General features: G+C 49.3%; 6 protein-coding genes across 6 annotated transcripts; 4 read left to right on the top strand and 2 right to left on the bottom strand.

Moving 5' to 3' along the window:
- The first annotated feature begins 566 nt into the window (after window positions 1-566).
- Window positions 567-3,512, top strand: K444DRAFT_665957 (uncharacterized protein). The gene is made up of 3 exons (XM_024887148.1): window positions 567-1,135; window positions 1,195-1,554; window positions 1,620-3,512. Exons 1-3 carry the CDS (start codon window positions 884-886, stop codon window positions 3,306-3,308), a joined length of 2,301 nt encoding a protein of 766 aa, XP_024733218.1. The 5' UTR covers window positions 567-883; the 3' UTR covers window positions 3,309-3,512.
- Window positions 3,513-4,212: 700 nt separating this feature from the next.
- On the bottom strand, window positions 4,213-5,774 carry K444DRAFT_616124 (Aldo/keto reductase). The gene is made up of 3 exons (XM_024880862.1): window positions 5,464-5,774; window positions 5,287-5,410; window positions 4,213-5,227 (listed from the first exon to the last, which is right to left on the bottom strand). The coding sequence occupies exons 1-3, from the start codon at window positions 5,683-5,685 to the stop codon at window positions 4,521-4,523; spliced, it is 1,053 nt and encodes a 350-aa protein (XP_024733217.1). The 5' UTR covers window positions 5,686-5,774; the 3' UTR covers window positions 4,213-4,520.
- A 322-nt stretch (window positions 5,775-6,096) lies between these two features.
- On the top strand, window positions 6,097-7,989 carry K444DRAFT_535547 (UPF0061-domain-containing protein; the record flags this gene model as incomplete). The annotated part of the gene is made up of 1 exon (XM_024875298.1): window positions 6,097-7,989. One exon carries the CDS (start codon window positions 6,097-6,099, stop codon window positions 7,987-7,989), a length of 1,893 nt encoding a protein of 630 aa, XP_024733216.1.
- A 1,508-nt stretch (window positions 7,990-9,497) lies between these two features.
- Window positions 9,498-11,473, top strand: K444DRAFT_665955 (MFS general substrate transporter; the record flags this gene model as incomplete). Its single annotated transcript, XM_024887147.1, has 5 exons — window positions 9,498-9,813; window positions 9,976-10,293; window positions 10,340-10,607; window positions 10,660-11,344; window positions 11,390-11,473. The coding sequence occupies 5 exons, from the start codon at window positions 9,498-9,500 to the stop codon at window positions 11,471-11,473; spliced, it is 1,671 nt and encodes a 556-aa protein (XP_024733215.1).
- Window positions 11,474-11,975: 502 nt separating this feature from the next.
- On the top strand, window positions 11,976-13,689 carry K444DRAFT_616118 (serum paraoxonase/arylesteras-like protein). The gene is made up of 3 exons (XM_024880861.1): window positions 11,976-12,862; window positions 12,913-13,392; window positions 13,507-13,689. The coding sequence occupies exons 1-3, from the start codon at window positions 12,181-12,183 to the stop codon at window positions 13,545-13,547; spliced, it is 1,203 nt and encodes a 400-aa protein (XP_024733214.1). The 5' UTR covers window positions 11,976-12,180; the 3' UTR covers window positions 13,548-13,689.
- Window positions 13,690-15,799: 2,110 nt separating this feature from the next.
- On the bottom strand, window positions 15,800-16,859 carry K444DRAFT_616116 (aldehyde dehydrogenase). Its single transcript, XM_024880860.1, has one exon. It carries the CDS (start codon window positions 16,628-16,630, stop codon window positions 16,040-16,042), a length of 591 nt encoding a protein of 196 aa, XP_024733213.1. The 5' UTR covers window positions 16,631-16,859; the 3' UTR covers window positions 15,800-16,039.
- Between the last annotated feature and the right edge of the window lie 884 nt (window positions 16,860-17,743).

Here is a 17,743-nt window from a genome sequence, read left to right as displayed (position 1 = left end):
TGAGTGCATAAATCGGTCAAGATTTCTACACTTCAACGGTATCTGAACTTGTGAACAGCCCAAACAATACAAAACTGCCTCAAATCATCCTTACGCTTAAGATCTTGATTCGTAAAGAGTTGCAAGTTACCTCTAAAACCAGAAGTATCTCCTACCTTGCTTGGTACACTGGAATTGGAATGATCGTTGCTCGCTTAAATAGGGGCGAGGAGAAACACTAGGTTCATTCTCTCTATTGTGCATAGCGTTCAAGAATGGTAAGGGCAAGGCCTATTTTTTCATATTCATTTTCCTTTGAAACTAAGTGACTCGGTCTCGCTATTTCTCGCCCCCAAAGTTGCTCATTGCTCGGGGTGAAGTTGCCCCGTTCATTGGTGGTTTTTGCGTTTGGGTGCTGACTCAGCCCTCGACGACACTCAACACGCAACGCCGACAGGAATAAAGTGCAGGCAAAAGCATCAAGAACAAAGTCGATTATCCACTTCCATCATGTCGCAGGTGCCGCCCGTGACTATTTCGCCCTCCGAGAAAAACGCGAGCTCATCAGCGCCCGCATCCGTCCCCGTGCCGAAGCGACGCAGTAAGGAGCCTCGGTTTTTTGTTCCTTGTCTCCGAATCCCGAGACCCTATTCTTCCTTTTACTTACTCGTAAAATATTCGAAAAGAGCTCTTTATACTCAATCTGCGTCAAGCACATTCCAAAATACGAAAAGGCTGACTCCCCGATCTTCTAGGCTGTGTTGTGTGCCGCACCAGAAAGGTCCGCTGTGACAAACAGTCACCATGTTCTAACTGCCATCGCGCGAATATTGCTTGTGTCTTCCCCTCCACGGACCGGCCCCCAAGATGGGCTCGTCGTCAAGCACCCGCCGCCCCTGCTCAGATGATGCAGAGATTGCAGAATCTCGAGAGTCTAGTTAAGGACCTGAGCGGCCAGCTGGAAGTGGCAAACGCTGCGGCTGGTTCAGTTGCCGGTGGCTCATCCGGGGTAAGCTCTCCAAAGAGCTCTAATTATGGCCGTGACGCAGATTACCCAAGGGATTCATTGCAGAAACCGTTTGGAAGACTCATTCTTCAGGATGCCAATCGAAGCCGATACGTGGGGAGTGGCTTCTGGTCACGTGTCGACGATGAGGTACGCCAGGAGGTTGCGTTACGTTGGTGATTTGGATAACTTGCTAACTATTTATATAGCTTGATGGGCTTTGTTCAGACACTACAGAGGATGAAGACGACGTCTCGTCTGGAAAGTCCCCATCCACCCAGGAACTTCGACGGACGCCGTCAGAACGCCATGGATTCTTGTTTCAACACAATTTGAGTCCTTCCGCTCCCGACCTCCGCGAATTTCACCCCCTGCCGTCTCAGATACCGTTTCTCCTGGATATATTCGCTGAAAACGTTAATGCTGTCAGCCGAATTGTTCATGTCCCAACCATTGCGAAAATGGTCCGCGATTTTCGTGGACGTGAAATGTCGAACTTGACACCAGCCAACGAAGCATTGATGTTTTCCATTTACTACGCAGCAATAACCTCCATGGATGAAGACGATGTAAGTTTGCATTGAAACCGGAATCTACATCTCACAGGGCGTACTGACACCTCTGGTGCGTCTAGATCATGACCAACTTTGGCTTCACCAAAACTGAGCTCAATATGAAGTACCGCCTCGGCCTCGAGCACGCACTTGCAAAAGCCGATTTCCTCAACGTTCCAGACTTGGTTCTGGTGCAGGCGTTCACTATCTTCCTCTTCCTCGTTCGCCGCCATGACAGCCCGAGATTCGTGTGGATGATGACGGGGCTTGCCATCAGGATGGGCCAGGCCCTTGGTTTACACCGTGATGGAGCCCATTTCGGCCACTTAACTCCTTATGAAGTTGAGATGCGACGAAGGGTCTGGTGGTCATTGTGCATGCTGGATATGAGAGCATCTGAGGACCAGGGCATGGATTACACGATCTCACTCGAGAGCTATGACACGAAGCTTCCCTTGAGCATCAACGACGCAGACATCGAGCCCAAAACAACTCAAATGCCAACAGAGCGTGGAGGCATAACCGACATGACGTTTCCGCTCATCTCGGTCCAGATAGGCATTATTGCCAAGCAGATGATGGCTCTCAGTTCCAAAGGAGGTGCGCCAGAAATAGAAGAGCAAAACCGACTTATAAACGAAATGTACCAGATCCTCGATAGAAGGTACCTTCAATTCTCGGTAGAGTCAGGCGACATCATGTATTGGGTCCAAGTCTGTGTCGTGCGACTCGTGATGGCCAAGATGTCGCTTTTTATCTACTTACCTCTGCTCTTCTCCTCTCCCAGCGAGCACTTCTCGGACAAGATCAAGAACAAGCTCCTAATCGCAGCAATCGAAGTCGCGGAGTATAACCATGCTCTAAATGCAGAGCAGGCATGCCGTCAATGGCGCTGGGTTTACCAAACATATATACATTGGCATGCCGTGGTCTACCTCTTGATCGAGATCTCCAGACGTCCGTGGTCACCCATAGTCGAGAGGGCCTGGGTTGCGCTTCATAGTCCGTGGCTGATCCCCGTCCAGTCCAACATGGACAAGAACCAGAGGATTTGGTTTCCATTGAGGAAGCTGATGGCAAAGGCAAAGAAACATCGCGAGACTGAGCTCGAGCGGCTAAGACGAAATCCCGAAGCTGTAAAATGGCTAGAGATGGATGACCAGAGGCTTCCCGCTCCCGGAAGCCCCGGGCCGTTCCCACCCGGCTCCAACGTTGTCGAGCTCTTTCGCGAACGATGGTGGCAGCTTATGGCGACGCCAGAGGAACTTGAGCATGATAAAGGGAAATCTAAACAGTACAGGTCAGAAGTTACCAGCCCGTCGGCACATTCAACCAACACAACCCAGCTAGGAACATGTCCCTCGCCTGCGTATAACGAAGGCGGTTCAGGACCCAATACGACTGATGAGCCTCCATATTTTGGTGCCGGTGGGCTCCAAACAAGTCAGAATCATCTGTTAAGCACCACTTCCCTGAACATCCAATCCACCATACCGACCAGCGCTCCCGATGGTTTTGCAATGGGACAGACTGCAAGGCAATCATACAATGCCGTTCCCGATATTCCAGTAACCTGGTCGATGGGTCCTGGTTTAGACCATTGGCTGTGGGCTGACGCAGATCCATCGGCCGATGTTTTCGCCAATGTGGACTTCGATGCAAGTGATGTCAACATGGACTTGGACGGCGAGATGGACTGGCATAATTGGGTTGAATCTGCCAAGGGCATGGAGTGGAATACGGGGCCAAATGGCAATGGACCGGCCTAATTCTCTTCTAAGCTCGACCTTCAAAATACAAACGATTGGGGACAATTGTTGTTTTCGAGGCTCGAGATGGGCAGGAAAAGTGACACTGAATATCCGAAGTCAATTTGGATCATTTCAGGCATTCTCTCACCGAATGTCCTCTGTTACTTTCAAAGCCTATCATTCGAATATCTTGGGAATCCTCAAATGCTTAGTCCCTTAAGCCCCTATTCCAAAGTCTAGCTAAATGTCTAAACTAGACTTAGAGACATTGAAATGAGTGCCGCTTTTTCTGTCCACCGCGAGCGAGGATAACTCCTATTGTGCTGGGGGCAGACCTGATTGACGCTTGGTCATTGGTCGGTACCCCATGGGTGGAAAGGGCAGTGTAACCCTAGTGCTGCCATTGTGCGCCACCAAATTCTTGGTTGGGATTTTACCCTCCAATGATCAGGGCACACATGCCTTCCTAGATTCAGCCGCCCAGTGGCTTGTTTCGGATCGCTACCAGTCTTTCCCTCCACCCATTAAACCAAGAAGAATAAAGGAAGCTTGGTTCCCCTCAAAAGCTAAACCAAGCTCCCTTCCCTTAAAGTCGAAAAGATGGAGATTATAAAACTCCTCTTTACCGCGGCCGTTATCGCCCTGTCTCTGCGAGGCATACTTGCGTCTCCTCAATGCTACTGGCCGAACCACCAAGCAGCGCAATCAAATTATGTCTCATGAACCTGCGTCGTCGGAAATAATTTTTTGAGATATGGGCCGTTTTGATATACCGTTTATGCTAGCTCATGGTTTAATGTTGGTTCGGAATTCGTGGTTCTTGATGCTGCAAGAGTTTTCGCACGCTTAAAATCCCCGTTTTGCACCTTCGTAGTCTTATAATATACCAGGAGTGGATAGCTCGAAAGAGTGATGTGTGGGTGGGAATGAGTAACGGATCTTGAGCCGATGTGCACAAAGGAAAAAGGGGCAAATGACGTGCGGTCGCATTCGCCTCACTGACGGGAAAGTAAAAGTCACAATATGGCATGACCCCGATTCATGTCCAGTGGTCCAGGAGGGATGAGGATAAAATTTTGGGTTATGAGTGAGTCAAGGAATGAAGCTTTGTCTTTATGTTTCGTGTATCTAATTTAGCTCTGTGTTTCGTCTCTTCCTGATTCTCGCACAGGAAAGTCTTTTGAAAAGATGTTTGCAAATACTTTCCAAACAGTAAGTCCTGTTTTGGATCTACGACCAGTCATCAGCAGAAATCTTATTCTTCCAGAAACCCCTGAAATTTTTCTGCTTTCCAAGCTCAGAAATGTCTTCGACCTCTTTCGGCGTCAACTTAAACTGTCCCACTTTTTGGTACCCCTTCAACCGCCCCTCACTCCCACTCGTCGTCAATGCAACGATTCCCTGATCTATTACCCATCTCAACGCAATCTCTCCAGGCGTAACTCCATGCTTCCTCGCCAACTGCTCGTACGTTGGATCCAGTGGTCCCGGTTTGGCTCTCACAACAGCTGTCAATGGCGCATATGCAGCAGTCGCAATACCATGCTTCTTCTGGAACGGGATAAGATCACCGTGTTGCAGGTAGGGGTGGTACTCAATCTGGTTAATCGCCGGCACGATCTTGGCCGTCTTGAGGATAGCCTCCAGATCCTTCTGCAGGAAATTTGATACCCCTATTGTCTTTGCTTTCCCGGAAGCATGAATAGCTTCCATATCTGCCCATTTTTTCTGCAGGTCCTCATCAGAGTTGGCAAAGAAAGGGGCATGAATGAGGTATTGATCCACGTGATCCAGCTGTAGTTTTTTGAGAGAGAGCTCGAAAGCCTCCTTCGTGTCTTGGATTTTGACGCCTGAGATCTTTGTAGTTACGTAGAGTGTCTCACGTGGAACTCCAGCTTCGATGATCGCTTTGCCGAGCTCGACTTCGTTGCCATAAGCTGGGGTCGTTAGCAAGCGAGATACTAGGTGCTGACTGCGGCTGTAGATGTATGCAAACCTTCGGCGCCATCAAGATGGTAGTATCCAGCTTTTATGGCCATCACGACCGTTTTGATTAGCTCTTTGTCTTCGGGAGAGTCGCTATCAAGTTTGTAGTTTGCAGTACCCAGGCCGTAGCCAAGCTGTCCAAATGATTAGCAGGTTGCATCGGATTTGGCGAGGAACAGGGACTTGCCATTGGGATCTGGTTCCCATCATTCAACTTTAGATTCTGTATTTGAGACATTTGCTTTGGAGGACTGGCGGATTGGCCGTCAGTGTGGGAAGTTTGATATACTGCTGTCGAGGAGTTCATGGAGAGTGGGGTGGAGAGCCAGAGACGTGACTTTGGACGAGCTGGGAAGGTTGCTGGAGGTTGGAATTTTGCCAGTCGAGCAGAATGGGTTGCAGTTATCATAGGAGAGAACGAGCGCACTCCACTGTTAGAGATTCATTTGATTATTATGTCATTATTCAGCGGTTGATGACTTTTCCGAGACATCACCGTCTCGACCCCACATTCGTCATATCGCGGGTGGATTCGCAGCAAGTACGGCAAGGCGGTGAACTGTGGCAGAATTGTTGACTATTCCTATTCCAGCGAGCTGGTGAACGCCACCGAGGTTCTCAGTGCCGAAACCTTCAACGTCAGTCAGCAAGGACATCTTATTTCCGTCTCGTCACCACCTCGAGCCTTCTCTCTTGCCTCTTCAAAACTGTGTATTTGATCTGGATTTTCTTGGAAATTGACTCGGTTACAAAAGCAAGTTCTTTTGGGCATTTGTTGTACATGCTTTCAAAGCTCCTTTCTCGACCTTGTATACCCCGCATGCGAATCGCCCAAATGGCTGCCCATCTGTCGAATGGCTCGGCCTCGAATGGCACATCCGACACAAGGACTTCTCTCGCAGACCTCCCAAAGTCATGGACGTTCACCTCCTTATTACCTCCCGACTCGAGATTCCCTACTCCCGCAGCGTCTCACAAGACTCCTCGAGAAGACATAGAACCTCGGCAGGTTAAAAGCGCACTGTTTACATGGGTTAGACCAGAGGAGGCAAAAGAGCCGGAGCTGTTAAGCGTAAGTCCCGCAGCCATAAAGGATCTAGGCATAAAAGTAGGCGAAGAGAAGACCGAGGAGTTCAAGCAGACCGTTGCAGGCAACAGATTGCTAGGATGGGATGTCGAGAAAGAGGAAGGTGGATATCCCTGGGCGCAATGTTACGGTGGGTGGCAATTTGGGTCATGGGCGGGTCAATTGGGTGATGGTCGAGCTATTTCGTTATTCGAAACTACGAATTCGAGCACGAAGACGAGATATGAATTACAGTTGAAAGGGGCGGGGATTACACCCTATTCAAGGTTCGCAGACGGGAAGGCGGTATTGAGATCCAGTATCAGAGAATATATTGTCTCAGAAGCATTGAATGCTCTGCGGATACCTACGACGAGAGCTCTGTCTCTGACACTTTTACCATATTCGAAAGTTCGACGAGAGATCCTCGAACCTGGTGCCATTGTGGCAAGGTTTGCTCAATCTTGGTTGCGAATAGGAACATTTGATATCCTCAGAGCGCGAGGTGATCGAGACTTGATTCGACAATTATCCACATACATCGCTGAGAACGTTTTTGATGGCTGGGAATCACTTCCCGCCAGGAACTCCAATGAAGACGATAATCTTGGTGGCCCAGTGGGCACTGGCGTTGGAAAGAACATTATTGAAGGACCAGCAGGCCAGGAAGAGAACCGCTTCACCCGTTTATACCGCGAAATTGTACGCCGCAATGCCAAAACGGTAGCAGCATGGCAAGCATATGCATTTACAAATGGTGTCCTAAACACCGACAACACTTCTGTCTTTGGCCTATCCATCGACTTCGGCCCCTTCGCCTTCCTCGACAACTTCGATCCTAACTACACACCAAATCATGATGACCACATGCTACGATACTCCTACCGCAATCAGCCAACAATAATTTGGTGGAATCTCGTCCGTCTTGGCGAGTCGCTGGGAGAGCTTATCGGCAGCGGTGAAAATATCGATTCCGAGGAGTTTGTCGAGAAAGGCGTCAGGCAAGAAGATGCAGATGAGCTTGTTTCCCGTGCCGAAGCCTTGATCACTCGAGCTGGTGACGAATATAAGGCCGTGTTCTTGGAAGAATACAAACGCCTCATGACGGCGCGACTTGGGTTGAAAACACACAAAGAGTCTGATTTTGAGACACTCTTCAGTGAGCTTCTTGATACAATGGAAAGCTTGGAGTTGGACTTCAACCAGTTCTTCAGGAAGCTAAGTAACCTTAAAGTTGGAGATTTAGAAACGGAAGAGCAGAGGAAGGAGGTAGCTGGCGTCTTTTTCCATCACGAAGGTGTAACAGGTATTGGAAACACAGAAGAATCTGCGCGCAAACGAATCGCGGAATGGCTCGAGAAGTGGAGTACGAGAGTTTATGAAGATTGGGGACCGAATGGCGACGACGAGACGAGGCAAGTGGAGATGATGAAAGTAAACCCAAAATTCATCCCAAAGTCCTGGATTTTGGATGAGCTTATCAAGAGGGTTGAGAAGGGCGGCGAGAGGGAGATTCTGGATAGAGTGATGCATATGGCGCTGCATCCTTTCGAGGAGAGCTGGGGTTGGGATAAAAAGGAAGAGGAGAGGTTTTGCGGTGATGTGCCGAAGTTTGATAGGGCCATGCAGTGTTCTTGCAGCTCTTAGATGGTAATGTAATGAGATGATACCACCCATCCTACTCTTTTTTCCATCTGATTTTCGATTCTTGTTTGTAATGTTCTCAACTACTAGCCCGCAGCACATCCCTGTGAGGAAATACTTCAGTCCCTCCCATCACGAAGAATTAGTATAAACACGATTCGTCCGAAACGGCTCCCACACACACCAACAAAGCTTTCCCACATTATAAAATTCCCCTCCTGACAACACAGGAGTTGCACAACTCGGTCCCTTAAAGAAAGTCGGTTGGCCTTTCTATAAATGACGATATAGACAGGCGGGCAGCTGGCAGGAGTCAGGTTGCACCGGCATTTGCCAAGTGACAGGCTCTTGCAGTCGTTTGCATCGCCTTTTTCGCAGCACCAGGAGTGTTTGCCGACGCCGGAGCTGTCGAGGTTGCAGTTGAATTTGCTGTCTTCGGACGACAAGTAGGCTTTTGACGCGAGAGGGGTGGCACGAGTAAGATGAGGCCGAGGAGAGGGTGCTTTGAGTAAATTATGGGGTGCTCGCGATATCTTTGCTCAAGTGTACCGGAAACTTGAGTACAATAGTTCGACTAGTCAATTTTTAAGTGTCTATTCTCTGGAGCCATTTGTTAGGCAGCGTGCATGGCTTTCTGCTGCAACGCACTTACTGATGTCTTTTGAGTCCTCTTGAACTTAGTGTCTGGATTGAGATGACAGTTTGTGGCGGTCAGGCAAGAGACTCTGTATTTATTACTTAGTAGCCTACATGTTTGCCTCTATGCAGGACCCCGCTGTCGTGAAAGCATTGGTTCTTTGAATAAATAGAGGCCGAAAACGTGCCTTAATACGAATTAGTGATGTGCCAAAGACAAAAACAGATGAACTACAAAGCTAGATTAAACGAATAGACGTGTACAAAGAATTCAGTGATATTATTCTCGTGGTGACCTGATTTGACCGGGGTGGGAAGCGAGACCGCCGGGGCAGGTTGGGAAATTGGGGTCCTTGGAAGGGAGGAAATGGCCGCCTTGCCGGTGGGGCTGAGCTATTATCTGCCCCCTGGAGTGGACTGGCTCTCTTGGTCAATGCACTTCAATCAGAAATATTTGTTATTCGTGGGGAAACATACTGGAATTAGCCTGCCCCTGGCTTCTGATTTGTTACCCCGTACTTTCGCGTCAAATAGGAGGCTCTCGCTTATTTCGACATGGGAAGGTGCATATCTGACTGCCAACCAGATCCCAACGACTATCAAGTGACAGCTAGAAACCGCAGTCTCAAAGAGAAGTAGACTGCTCCTAGCAAGATGTTTTTCTTACTTATAGCGGCTTTATCTGTGGAAATCGGAGACTGCTTTGCCTTTCCGAGTCAGATGAGAAGATCCCAGCCCTGGGTCAACGGCCCGTCTGATACTACTTTAGCAACATTTCAGTGACAATTGAAGTATATATATATACGGCGTGCATCTCAACTCTGATGGAAGTGACAATAAGGTCGCTGGATGAATGGTGCCCTTTCTGAGAAACGATGGCTTCGAATGAATTTGACACTACCACTGGAATCAACGAGAAGCGTGCTTCGACGATGGAAGACGAGATCCAGCAATCAACAAACTCGGAGAAGACAAGCGAGTCAGAGAAAGTAGATGTGCAAACAAAGATGAATGCGGAGGAGTGCTCAAATACCTCTGATGATAGACCAGGAGGAAACGAGGAAATCGAGGAAGGAACCGCTGCTGCCACGAAATCAGAACCCAAGTATCCTACTGGCATCAGATTCGTGCTCCTCACCATTTCACTAATGCTGGGAGCCTATATGGTAGCACTCGACACACAGATCATCTGTAAGCCCATCAACTTTCACAACCTCAAAAGACCAGACTAACTCCGAACAAGCGACCGCGATCCCAAATATCACCACGCAGTTCCACTCCATCTTCGACATAGGCTGGTACAACTCCGCCTACCTCCTCCCTCTAATGTCCCTGCAACCAACCTTCGGAAAGATTTACACTTACCTTCCCCTCCGCACCGTTTCACTTTCGCCCTCCTCTGCTTCGAAGCCGGCTCTCTCATTTGCGCTCTGTCCCATTCTTCCTCCATCTTCATCCTCGGTCGCGTGGTAGCTGGTGTTGGCGCTGCGGCAATATTTGCTGGTGGAATGGTCATGATACAGTTGGCGGTGCCGTTGGCTAGGATCGCGGTGTATATTTCGGTGCTGTCGAGTATGTATGGTGCGGCCGCGCTGACCGGACCGCCGCTTGGTGGGGTGTTTACTTCGAGTGCGAGGTTGACGTGGAGGTTTTGTTTTTATATTAATTTGCGTAAGTCCTCTTGGTGGCTAGGAAGGTAGAGACTGATCAGTGGCAGCATTTGGTGGAGTGTCGGTTCTAATGATGTTGTTTGCGTTCCGAGAACCGAAGAGAGACGAGTTGAAACTTACCATCAAGGAGAAACTTGGGAGAATGGATCTTGGAGGCACGGTACTGTTTATCTCCAGTATCGTTTGCTTGTTCCTCGGGTTGGAGTGGGGTGGTAATGAGATTCCTTGGGTTGATTTTAAAGCTTGGGGGTTGTTGCTTGGGTTCGGGCTGTTGATGATTGCTTTTGTTGCCTTGCAACTGCATACGGGCGAGAAGTAAGTGGTGCAAATATATCTCAGTAGATCAGCGATCTTAACCCTTCGGCAGTGCGACTATCCCTCTTCGGATCTTCCTTAACCGGAGCGTTATTCTGGCCCAGATGATCGCGGTCCTTATGATGATCGGGACAAACACACACACTTTCTACCTCCCATTCTACTTTCAGTCGGCCAAAGGCCTCACGGCTTCAGCATCCGGGATCCGACTCCTGCCGTATCTACTCAGCGTCACGGCCATGGAACTTATTGTCGGTATTGGAGTAAACAAATTCGGTGTGTACCTCCCTTTCATGGTTTTCGGTACAGCAATCTACACTATTACCTCGGGCCTGTTCTGTACCCTCGAAGTCACCACCTCGACTGCTCGCCTTATCGGCTTCCAGATCCTCGCAGGAATAGGATTTGGTTCCAGTCTCAACATTTGTGCAACTGTAGTGCGAGCCAACGTCCAGGACAAAGATATTCCCATCGCCGGCGCATTGGCAGGCTTCGCGCCCTTTCTTGGTGGCTCGCTTGCGGCTAGCATCGGGCAGAATGTCTTCAGATCTGCGTTGACCCAGAAACTTCTCCAGAGTGTGTGTCCAGCTGAGGCGGCAGCGATTGTGAAAGCTGGTGCCACGGGCGGTGTGGCAACCGTGGAGGAAGGGGTGAGAGATGTCTTCAGGGAAGCGTATAATTATGCTGTCAAAAGAACTTTCGTGATGGCTGCTGTGCTGGAGGATTGGCGTTTTTGTGTACGCTGGGTTTGAAATGGAAGAATATCAAGAAACCCGTTTTAGAAGTGGCGAACAGCGCCGAGGGAGGCGAAATCGGGGAGAAGAGTGGGTAGGGACTTGAAAGGCAAAGATGTATCTCGGATCTAGTTGCGTGAGATCGAGAATGATGGGGAAATGGAGGCAGAGCAGTGGACAAAGCAGTGTACGAAGCAGCACGGGAAATATTTTGAGAAGGGCTTTCTAGAAGAAAGTAGTTTATCCCCTCGTCTGGTGAGACATTGCCAGCGCTAGCAGCCACCTAAATGCAGATGGCCTGATTGGAGGAGGCGGTTGTATTCTGGCCGAACAGGGGATATTCGCGTGCGGCCGCTAGCGTGGCAATGTTTCGTCAGGCGAGGGGATAATATGGTAAGAAGAGAAACAGCTCGCAACTCGATGCTTTCTTAAATGTCCCAAGTTTTCTTCGCAATTGAGAATGTTAAGCTACTGTGGGCTTATCGTCTGAGAGAAATAAAAGCGCTTGCTTCGATCTAACCTAAAAAAAACAAAGCATTTGATAATGAGAAGAATGTGTTCACCCTATGAGAAAGGAACTTCCAAATCGAAATCGAACGGGCATTGTACTTGCTCAGACCAATTCATTTCCGCGCTCGCTTACAGTACCGCTATTTACCGAGGTTTCAAGCTTTGTGCTGACGGCCCCACCAACGGCGCTGTGTCAAAAGGAAATCCTAGTAGGTCTATATTACCTGCGTCGGCCGTCAGCTCAACAACTTCGCGCTCTCTTCTCCCACCATATTTCAAATATTCCCCGCCACGTGCCTCCCTTTCCAACTTTCTACACCCACCTCGCAATGAGTTCCACGCTGCGGAATTTCAGACTGGGTGTGGCCGTATTGATGTTCGGCGTATTTTACCAGTCATGGCTCAAGGAAGTCCTCTTTGAGGTCATTGGCGTGGGCCGTGTCATCCAGCCAATCGAGGACTTTCCCTATAAATGTCGACGAATAAATCATGAGCATCTCGAGGCGTGCGAGGACTTGTGGTTGGATGATCAAGAGCGTGTTCTGTATCTTGCGTGCTCCGGGACTGAGAGTCGGATTCAATGGAATCCAGCAATTGGAGGACTCAATGTTTCTGGGCGCCGGCCTGGTGGTTCGGAACTCATGGCACTGAATATCGACTTGCCAGGAACCAGTGGCATGTTCGGAATCCATGGTATTGAGCCGGTGGGATATGATGGCGCAACAGGTGACGGCACACTCGACCTTCTCGGGTTTGACGTTGAGGTTGTTGACGCCGCAACATTGCGATTCTGGCTCATTAATCACAGACCACCGGTAGATGCCAACAAGAAGATTCTCGATGCGACGAAGGCCGGGGCAAATTCCACCATTGATGTGTTTGAGTTGAAACGTGGAAAAGATAAAATGGTCCATGTCAAGACTGTGTTTGATCGCGAGGTTAAGACTCCCAACAACATTGCCGCCATGGGAGATGGGTCGTTCGTGGCTACCAACGACCACTCAGCAAAAGGCGAGACACTCACAGTGAAGATTGGGCACCAACTGACTCTTCTACCATAGTCGGCTTTCGTAAAGAACTCGACATCTTCATCGGTGGCGGCAACGTTGCGTACTGTCCTGCTTCAGGCCCTTGCAAAGCAGCTACCCACTCGAAGTTCCGCTTCCCAAATGGCCTTGTACGCGGTATTGACGGTCTCGTATATGTTCCCGAATCGGCAAGAGGCAGCATCCGTGTTATGGAACTTCAGGAAGACGGCACCCTGAAAGAGGTAGATTTGATCAGAATCGGAATGCCGATTGACAACCTCTCCCTTGACGTCAATGGCGACATTTGGGGTGCTGGTCTTCCGAAAGCGCTCCAAGCAGTCCCAGCAGCGCACGATCCTTACAAGGCGCAGGCTCCTACGACTGTGTGGCGTGTCTCAAAAACTCCCGAAGGGTATAAGACTTTCAAGGTGCTGGAGGATCGGGACATGAAGGTTCTCACCCAAATCGCCACGATTCAGCACGACGTTAAGACCGGGAGATTGTTCATTGTCGGTAAGTAACCCTCGGAATGACCTATTAATTTCCTGCCGATTCTCACTTGGCCATTGCCATGGTCGTGATAAAGAGGCGGGCGTTGTCGAATGTCTTGCTGATACTCTTTCGCAGGTCCATCGGCCCCATACTTGACCGTCTGCGAGCCATCGTGAGGGACACAGGGGTGAACCCCGCTAGGCCCAATTTGGTCGGTCACTTCTCCTCTCCCGAACGAAGGGCAGCTTCAGATCCATAGCTTTGAGCTCCTACCAATTCAATCAAATTTCGGTACTCAAATAATTGATTATTCTGTTTGACTTGCTGTCTTTAGCTTCTTGATTCTCTGTGTGGAGATTGCAGGCATCCATCACAGCGCACGGCCCCCTTCTCCACCTCCTCTGACTTAATTTGAAAAACTCCTCGCGTCAACCAACCTGCAAGAAAGCTCACTTTCCCTTCCACCGGAATAAGCTTGGAGGTCGTGGGGAAATCTCGATCAACCGACATGAATCTGCCCCATGAGGTGTCCCGCATCTTTGACCTAACATATTTCGACCCTGAATACGATGATCAAGACCTCGATATCTTTGATCCCTCAAGCATGATATTTTGTGACCCTTCCCGTGGGACATCGGGACTACCGAGCTACAGACTTCCTCATCCAGAGAGCGGACCGGGTATCAATGGGAGGGCAGCGAGGACAATATTTGTCTCAATTCATGGTGCCTGTCGTGGGAATGGAACAGAAGTTGCGAAGGGGGCATATGGGGTACACTTCGGCAAGGGATCTCGGTATAATCAATGCGGTCTTGTCCCAGGAAAAGAGCGCCAAGGAAGTAACGCAGCAGCGGTCTATGCCGCAATAAGAGCCCTCGAGATTGTTGAGGATAGTGTTCTGCGTCTGAATGCCATCGAAAACGTGATCCTTAAAACCCATTCGGCGTACTTATCCAAAGGGTTAACCGAGCACGTCTGGGGATGGAAAGAGAATGGTTATCAGACTTGGGAAGGGCAAGACGTTCAGAATCGTTTTCTAGTAGAGAAGCTTCACCACATGATTGAGGAAGGAAACGGTGAGAGGGGATTCAAAACGTATTTTTGGCTGGTAAACGAGAGAGACAACTACGACGCGGTGTTCCTAGCCAACGACGCATACAACACGACTATTCAAAAGAAAAGGTCTACCGACAGGTTCGATAATCCATTTGCTCGACGCGTGAAATACTGGATGTACACTGCACCAACGAATCTCGAAGCACAGCAACTGTGCCAGCGTCTTGGAATTGCCATGCACAATCCAGCAACCAGTGGCTTTACAGGACTTGCTGCTCCAATACGAAGGCTGGTTGTCACGGGCGAGGACAGGCAGGAGAACTTTGAAAGACTTTTCGGCTCTGGTCCAATAGGAGATGAGGACCCTCTCTATTGGAAGATTCGCTTCCAGGTGGTCGGCGAACCGTGGTTTCCTCCCGACCCTCAGGGCCCGTTTCTGGATGAAGGGGCTCCATGGTATAGACCTAGGCAGCTTTCTGATAGGGAGCTGTGGTCAATTAAGAAGAAGGGCAAGCAGCTCTCAGGTGACCTTGATAGACAAATCCAAGGCAAGCTTTCGTCTTCGGTGTATTTCAAAGACAAGAACTGATTCTTAACAGCCCAGATGACTCAAAATATTGGTGCTGACGCAAAGCCCAGGTCGGCGCAACCTTGGTCCCGGCCACGCCACTATTAGCAATGGGGAATTGGAGATGGATACATGTTCGTCGCAAAGCCCAAAGCTATGCTTAAAATCAATAACTCGCAATGCAATAACTCAATATTAATGATTGTGCTGCAAACGCAGAGGGGAGAGACCCGCGCACACTCTGCTACGCAGAAGGCAGAGTGTACCAAGACACAGCACAATTCCAAGCTACAAGCACCCATAATTCTCCTCACAGGGTTTTGATTGAGGTAGGGGTTACTCAGTGCAGAGCAAAGTTCTTGTAAAAAGTCATGCTCGCAGTGAAATTCTTCAACCCCGTAAACTCCTCCAAGCTCCATCGACTATTCATAGTACCCCACCCAGTACTCTTGATACCGCCACAAGGCAAATTTGCTACGTAAATCAGCCATGAGTCACCGCATGCAGAAAGCAATTGTTCTTACCTTCCCCGTACACTGTATTCGCGTTCACCTGAACCTGCCCAACATCCAGCTCCTTGCTAATGTTCAATGCGCGGGTGAGATTTGTTGTATGGATCGAAGTCGAGAAGCCACATGGAGTATCATTCACAAGCTCGATGGCTTCTTCCACATTGTCTACGATGAACACTGCAAGGATGGTCCGAACGTTCATCATTCCACGTTATCATATCTTTCGTGATTCCGCTGACAATTGCTGGGACGAGGGCATTCTTTTCGTTCTGCTGCGGCCCATGAAGGTGGACCTTTGCTCCATTGCTCTGAGCGTCGATAAGTCTGTCAAAGGCACGTTTCGCCATTGTCGCCGTAACTAGAAGACCTACGTCAAACGTTCCGACCTTCTTTTGGAGGAGCTTGATGAAGTCGTCTGCGATGCTCTCCGTGATGACGATTCGCTCGGTGCCATAGCAGATCTGGCCGTGGTGCATGTATGCTACCGGTGAACGACAGTCAAAAAGCATCCCCAGGAAGAATCAGGGGTTATCTAGTCAGGGAAACACTCACCTCCAAAAATGCATGTCGCTGCTGCTTCCTCCAAGTTCGCATCCTCCAGGACAATGGTTGCAGCTTTATCGCCCAACTCCATTAGAACGGGCTTGAGATACTTCGCTGCAGCCTGTACGATCTTCGACCCCACTCCGGCACTCCCGATAAACTCAACTTTTCTAATCGCACGATGTTCAATCAAAGTTTCTGTCACAGCAGGCGCATTATCTCCACCCGTCTGTATGATATTGATTACATCACTTGGTACACCAGCCTCAATGAAAACTTCAGCAAGCATGTGATGAGTCTTGGGAGAAAGTTCGGAAGCTTTGAAAACCACGCTGCAGCCAGCACCAATAATCGACGCCATCGACCTCCCGGCGAGAATGAGAGGAGCATTCCAAGGCGCAATCAGCAGAATTGGCCCAAGAGCTTCTCGAAATATGAAGCCCATTGTATCTGGCGAAGCCACGTTAGGAACTTCTCCAACCATTGAAGAAATCCTAGATGCAATCTCTTGGATACAAGATGTGGCGAATTCGATCTGGAAAGCAGCGAAGAAGGCCTTGCAACTCGTTTCTACACGCATCATCCCCTACAAATCGTCCTCGCTATGCTTGAGGATGTCGGCCGTGTGCAAAAAGATATCACGTCGTGTGCTCCAGGGTGTGTGCTTCCATGTCTTGAAAGCTTTGGATACAGCTTCTGCTGCTGCAGTGGCGGAGGTGAGGTTGGCACTCTCGGCGAGGAAGAGCTCGCGTTGAAGTGCATTGGAGAATACTGGGAATGTACGGCCGGTGTTGGTAGATTGGGTGCCGTCGATGAGCAACGGGACGACCTTCATATCCTTGACTTCCTGATATTTAGACAACATTCTGAGATGTACAAGAAATCTTCGTTTGAAAAGGGGGGGGGGGGAGGAATGCAATGTGGTTTGCAGGAGAAATCGGGCATCGGATTGAACGCTTATATATACCAAGTTTAGTACCTTGTTCGGGAGAGCTCCTGTGTACCGTTGCAAACGAGGTCATTTTCCCACGGGATTGAGCGGACTGGCTGGACCTTATCGGTGACATGATCCGAATCAAGAAAACTGGTGCAAGAACGCGGCGTGGAAAACAGGGGGTCAAGTGTTCTATTGGGGATGTACCGATACATCTTGCAGGAAGCACATAATACACGCTGAAGTTCCGAACGACTTCTCAATCTCGAGCGCTAGCGTCGAAGTGCCCTTGAACGGCATAGTGCAATTTCGGACTTGCGGGGTTCGGACTGGAACCTTATTTCAAGGCCGAAAATGAGCGTAAATTGGATGAGAATACAGACAGGTAATGGTTCCCATGGTGTGGAGTTAATAGAGAAGAAGACTTATCTCCATGCAGACGAGCAAGAATGGCTCGAAAGCGGGAGCGGAGAGCGAAGAACGAGTAAGAACGAAATGGCATTTGCTCGGAAAACAGAGCAATAGATCTACACTGCAGTGGTTGAATACCAACGACTAACAGCGGGTCAAACATGGACAGGGGGGCTCTTGAAGAATACTTCCAGTTGACCGTACGAGATTGTATCAGGGTCCTCAGGTACTCTCGGCAGAAGACCTCCCTTGGTATTGTTGGTATTGTACATGGATACGGACACTGAAATGGACATTGACAGGACGGTAGAACGGATTGACCAACGAAGACGCAAAGAATGACTTGCA

This window comes from Hyaloscypha bicolor (genome assembly GCF_002865645.1).
Source record: "Hyaloscypha bicolor E unplaced genomic scaffold K444scaffold_118, whole genome shotgun sequence".
NCBI lineage: Eukaryota > Fungi > Ascomycota > Leotiomycetes > Helotiales > Hyaloscyphaceae > Hyaloscypha > Hyaloscypha bicolor.
Note: the sequence above shows the minus strand (reverse complement) of the source record. Positions and strands in the feature narration are given on the sequence as shown.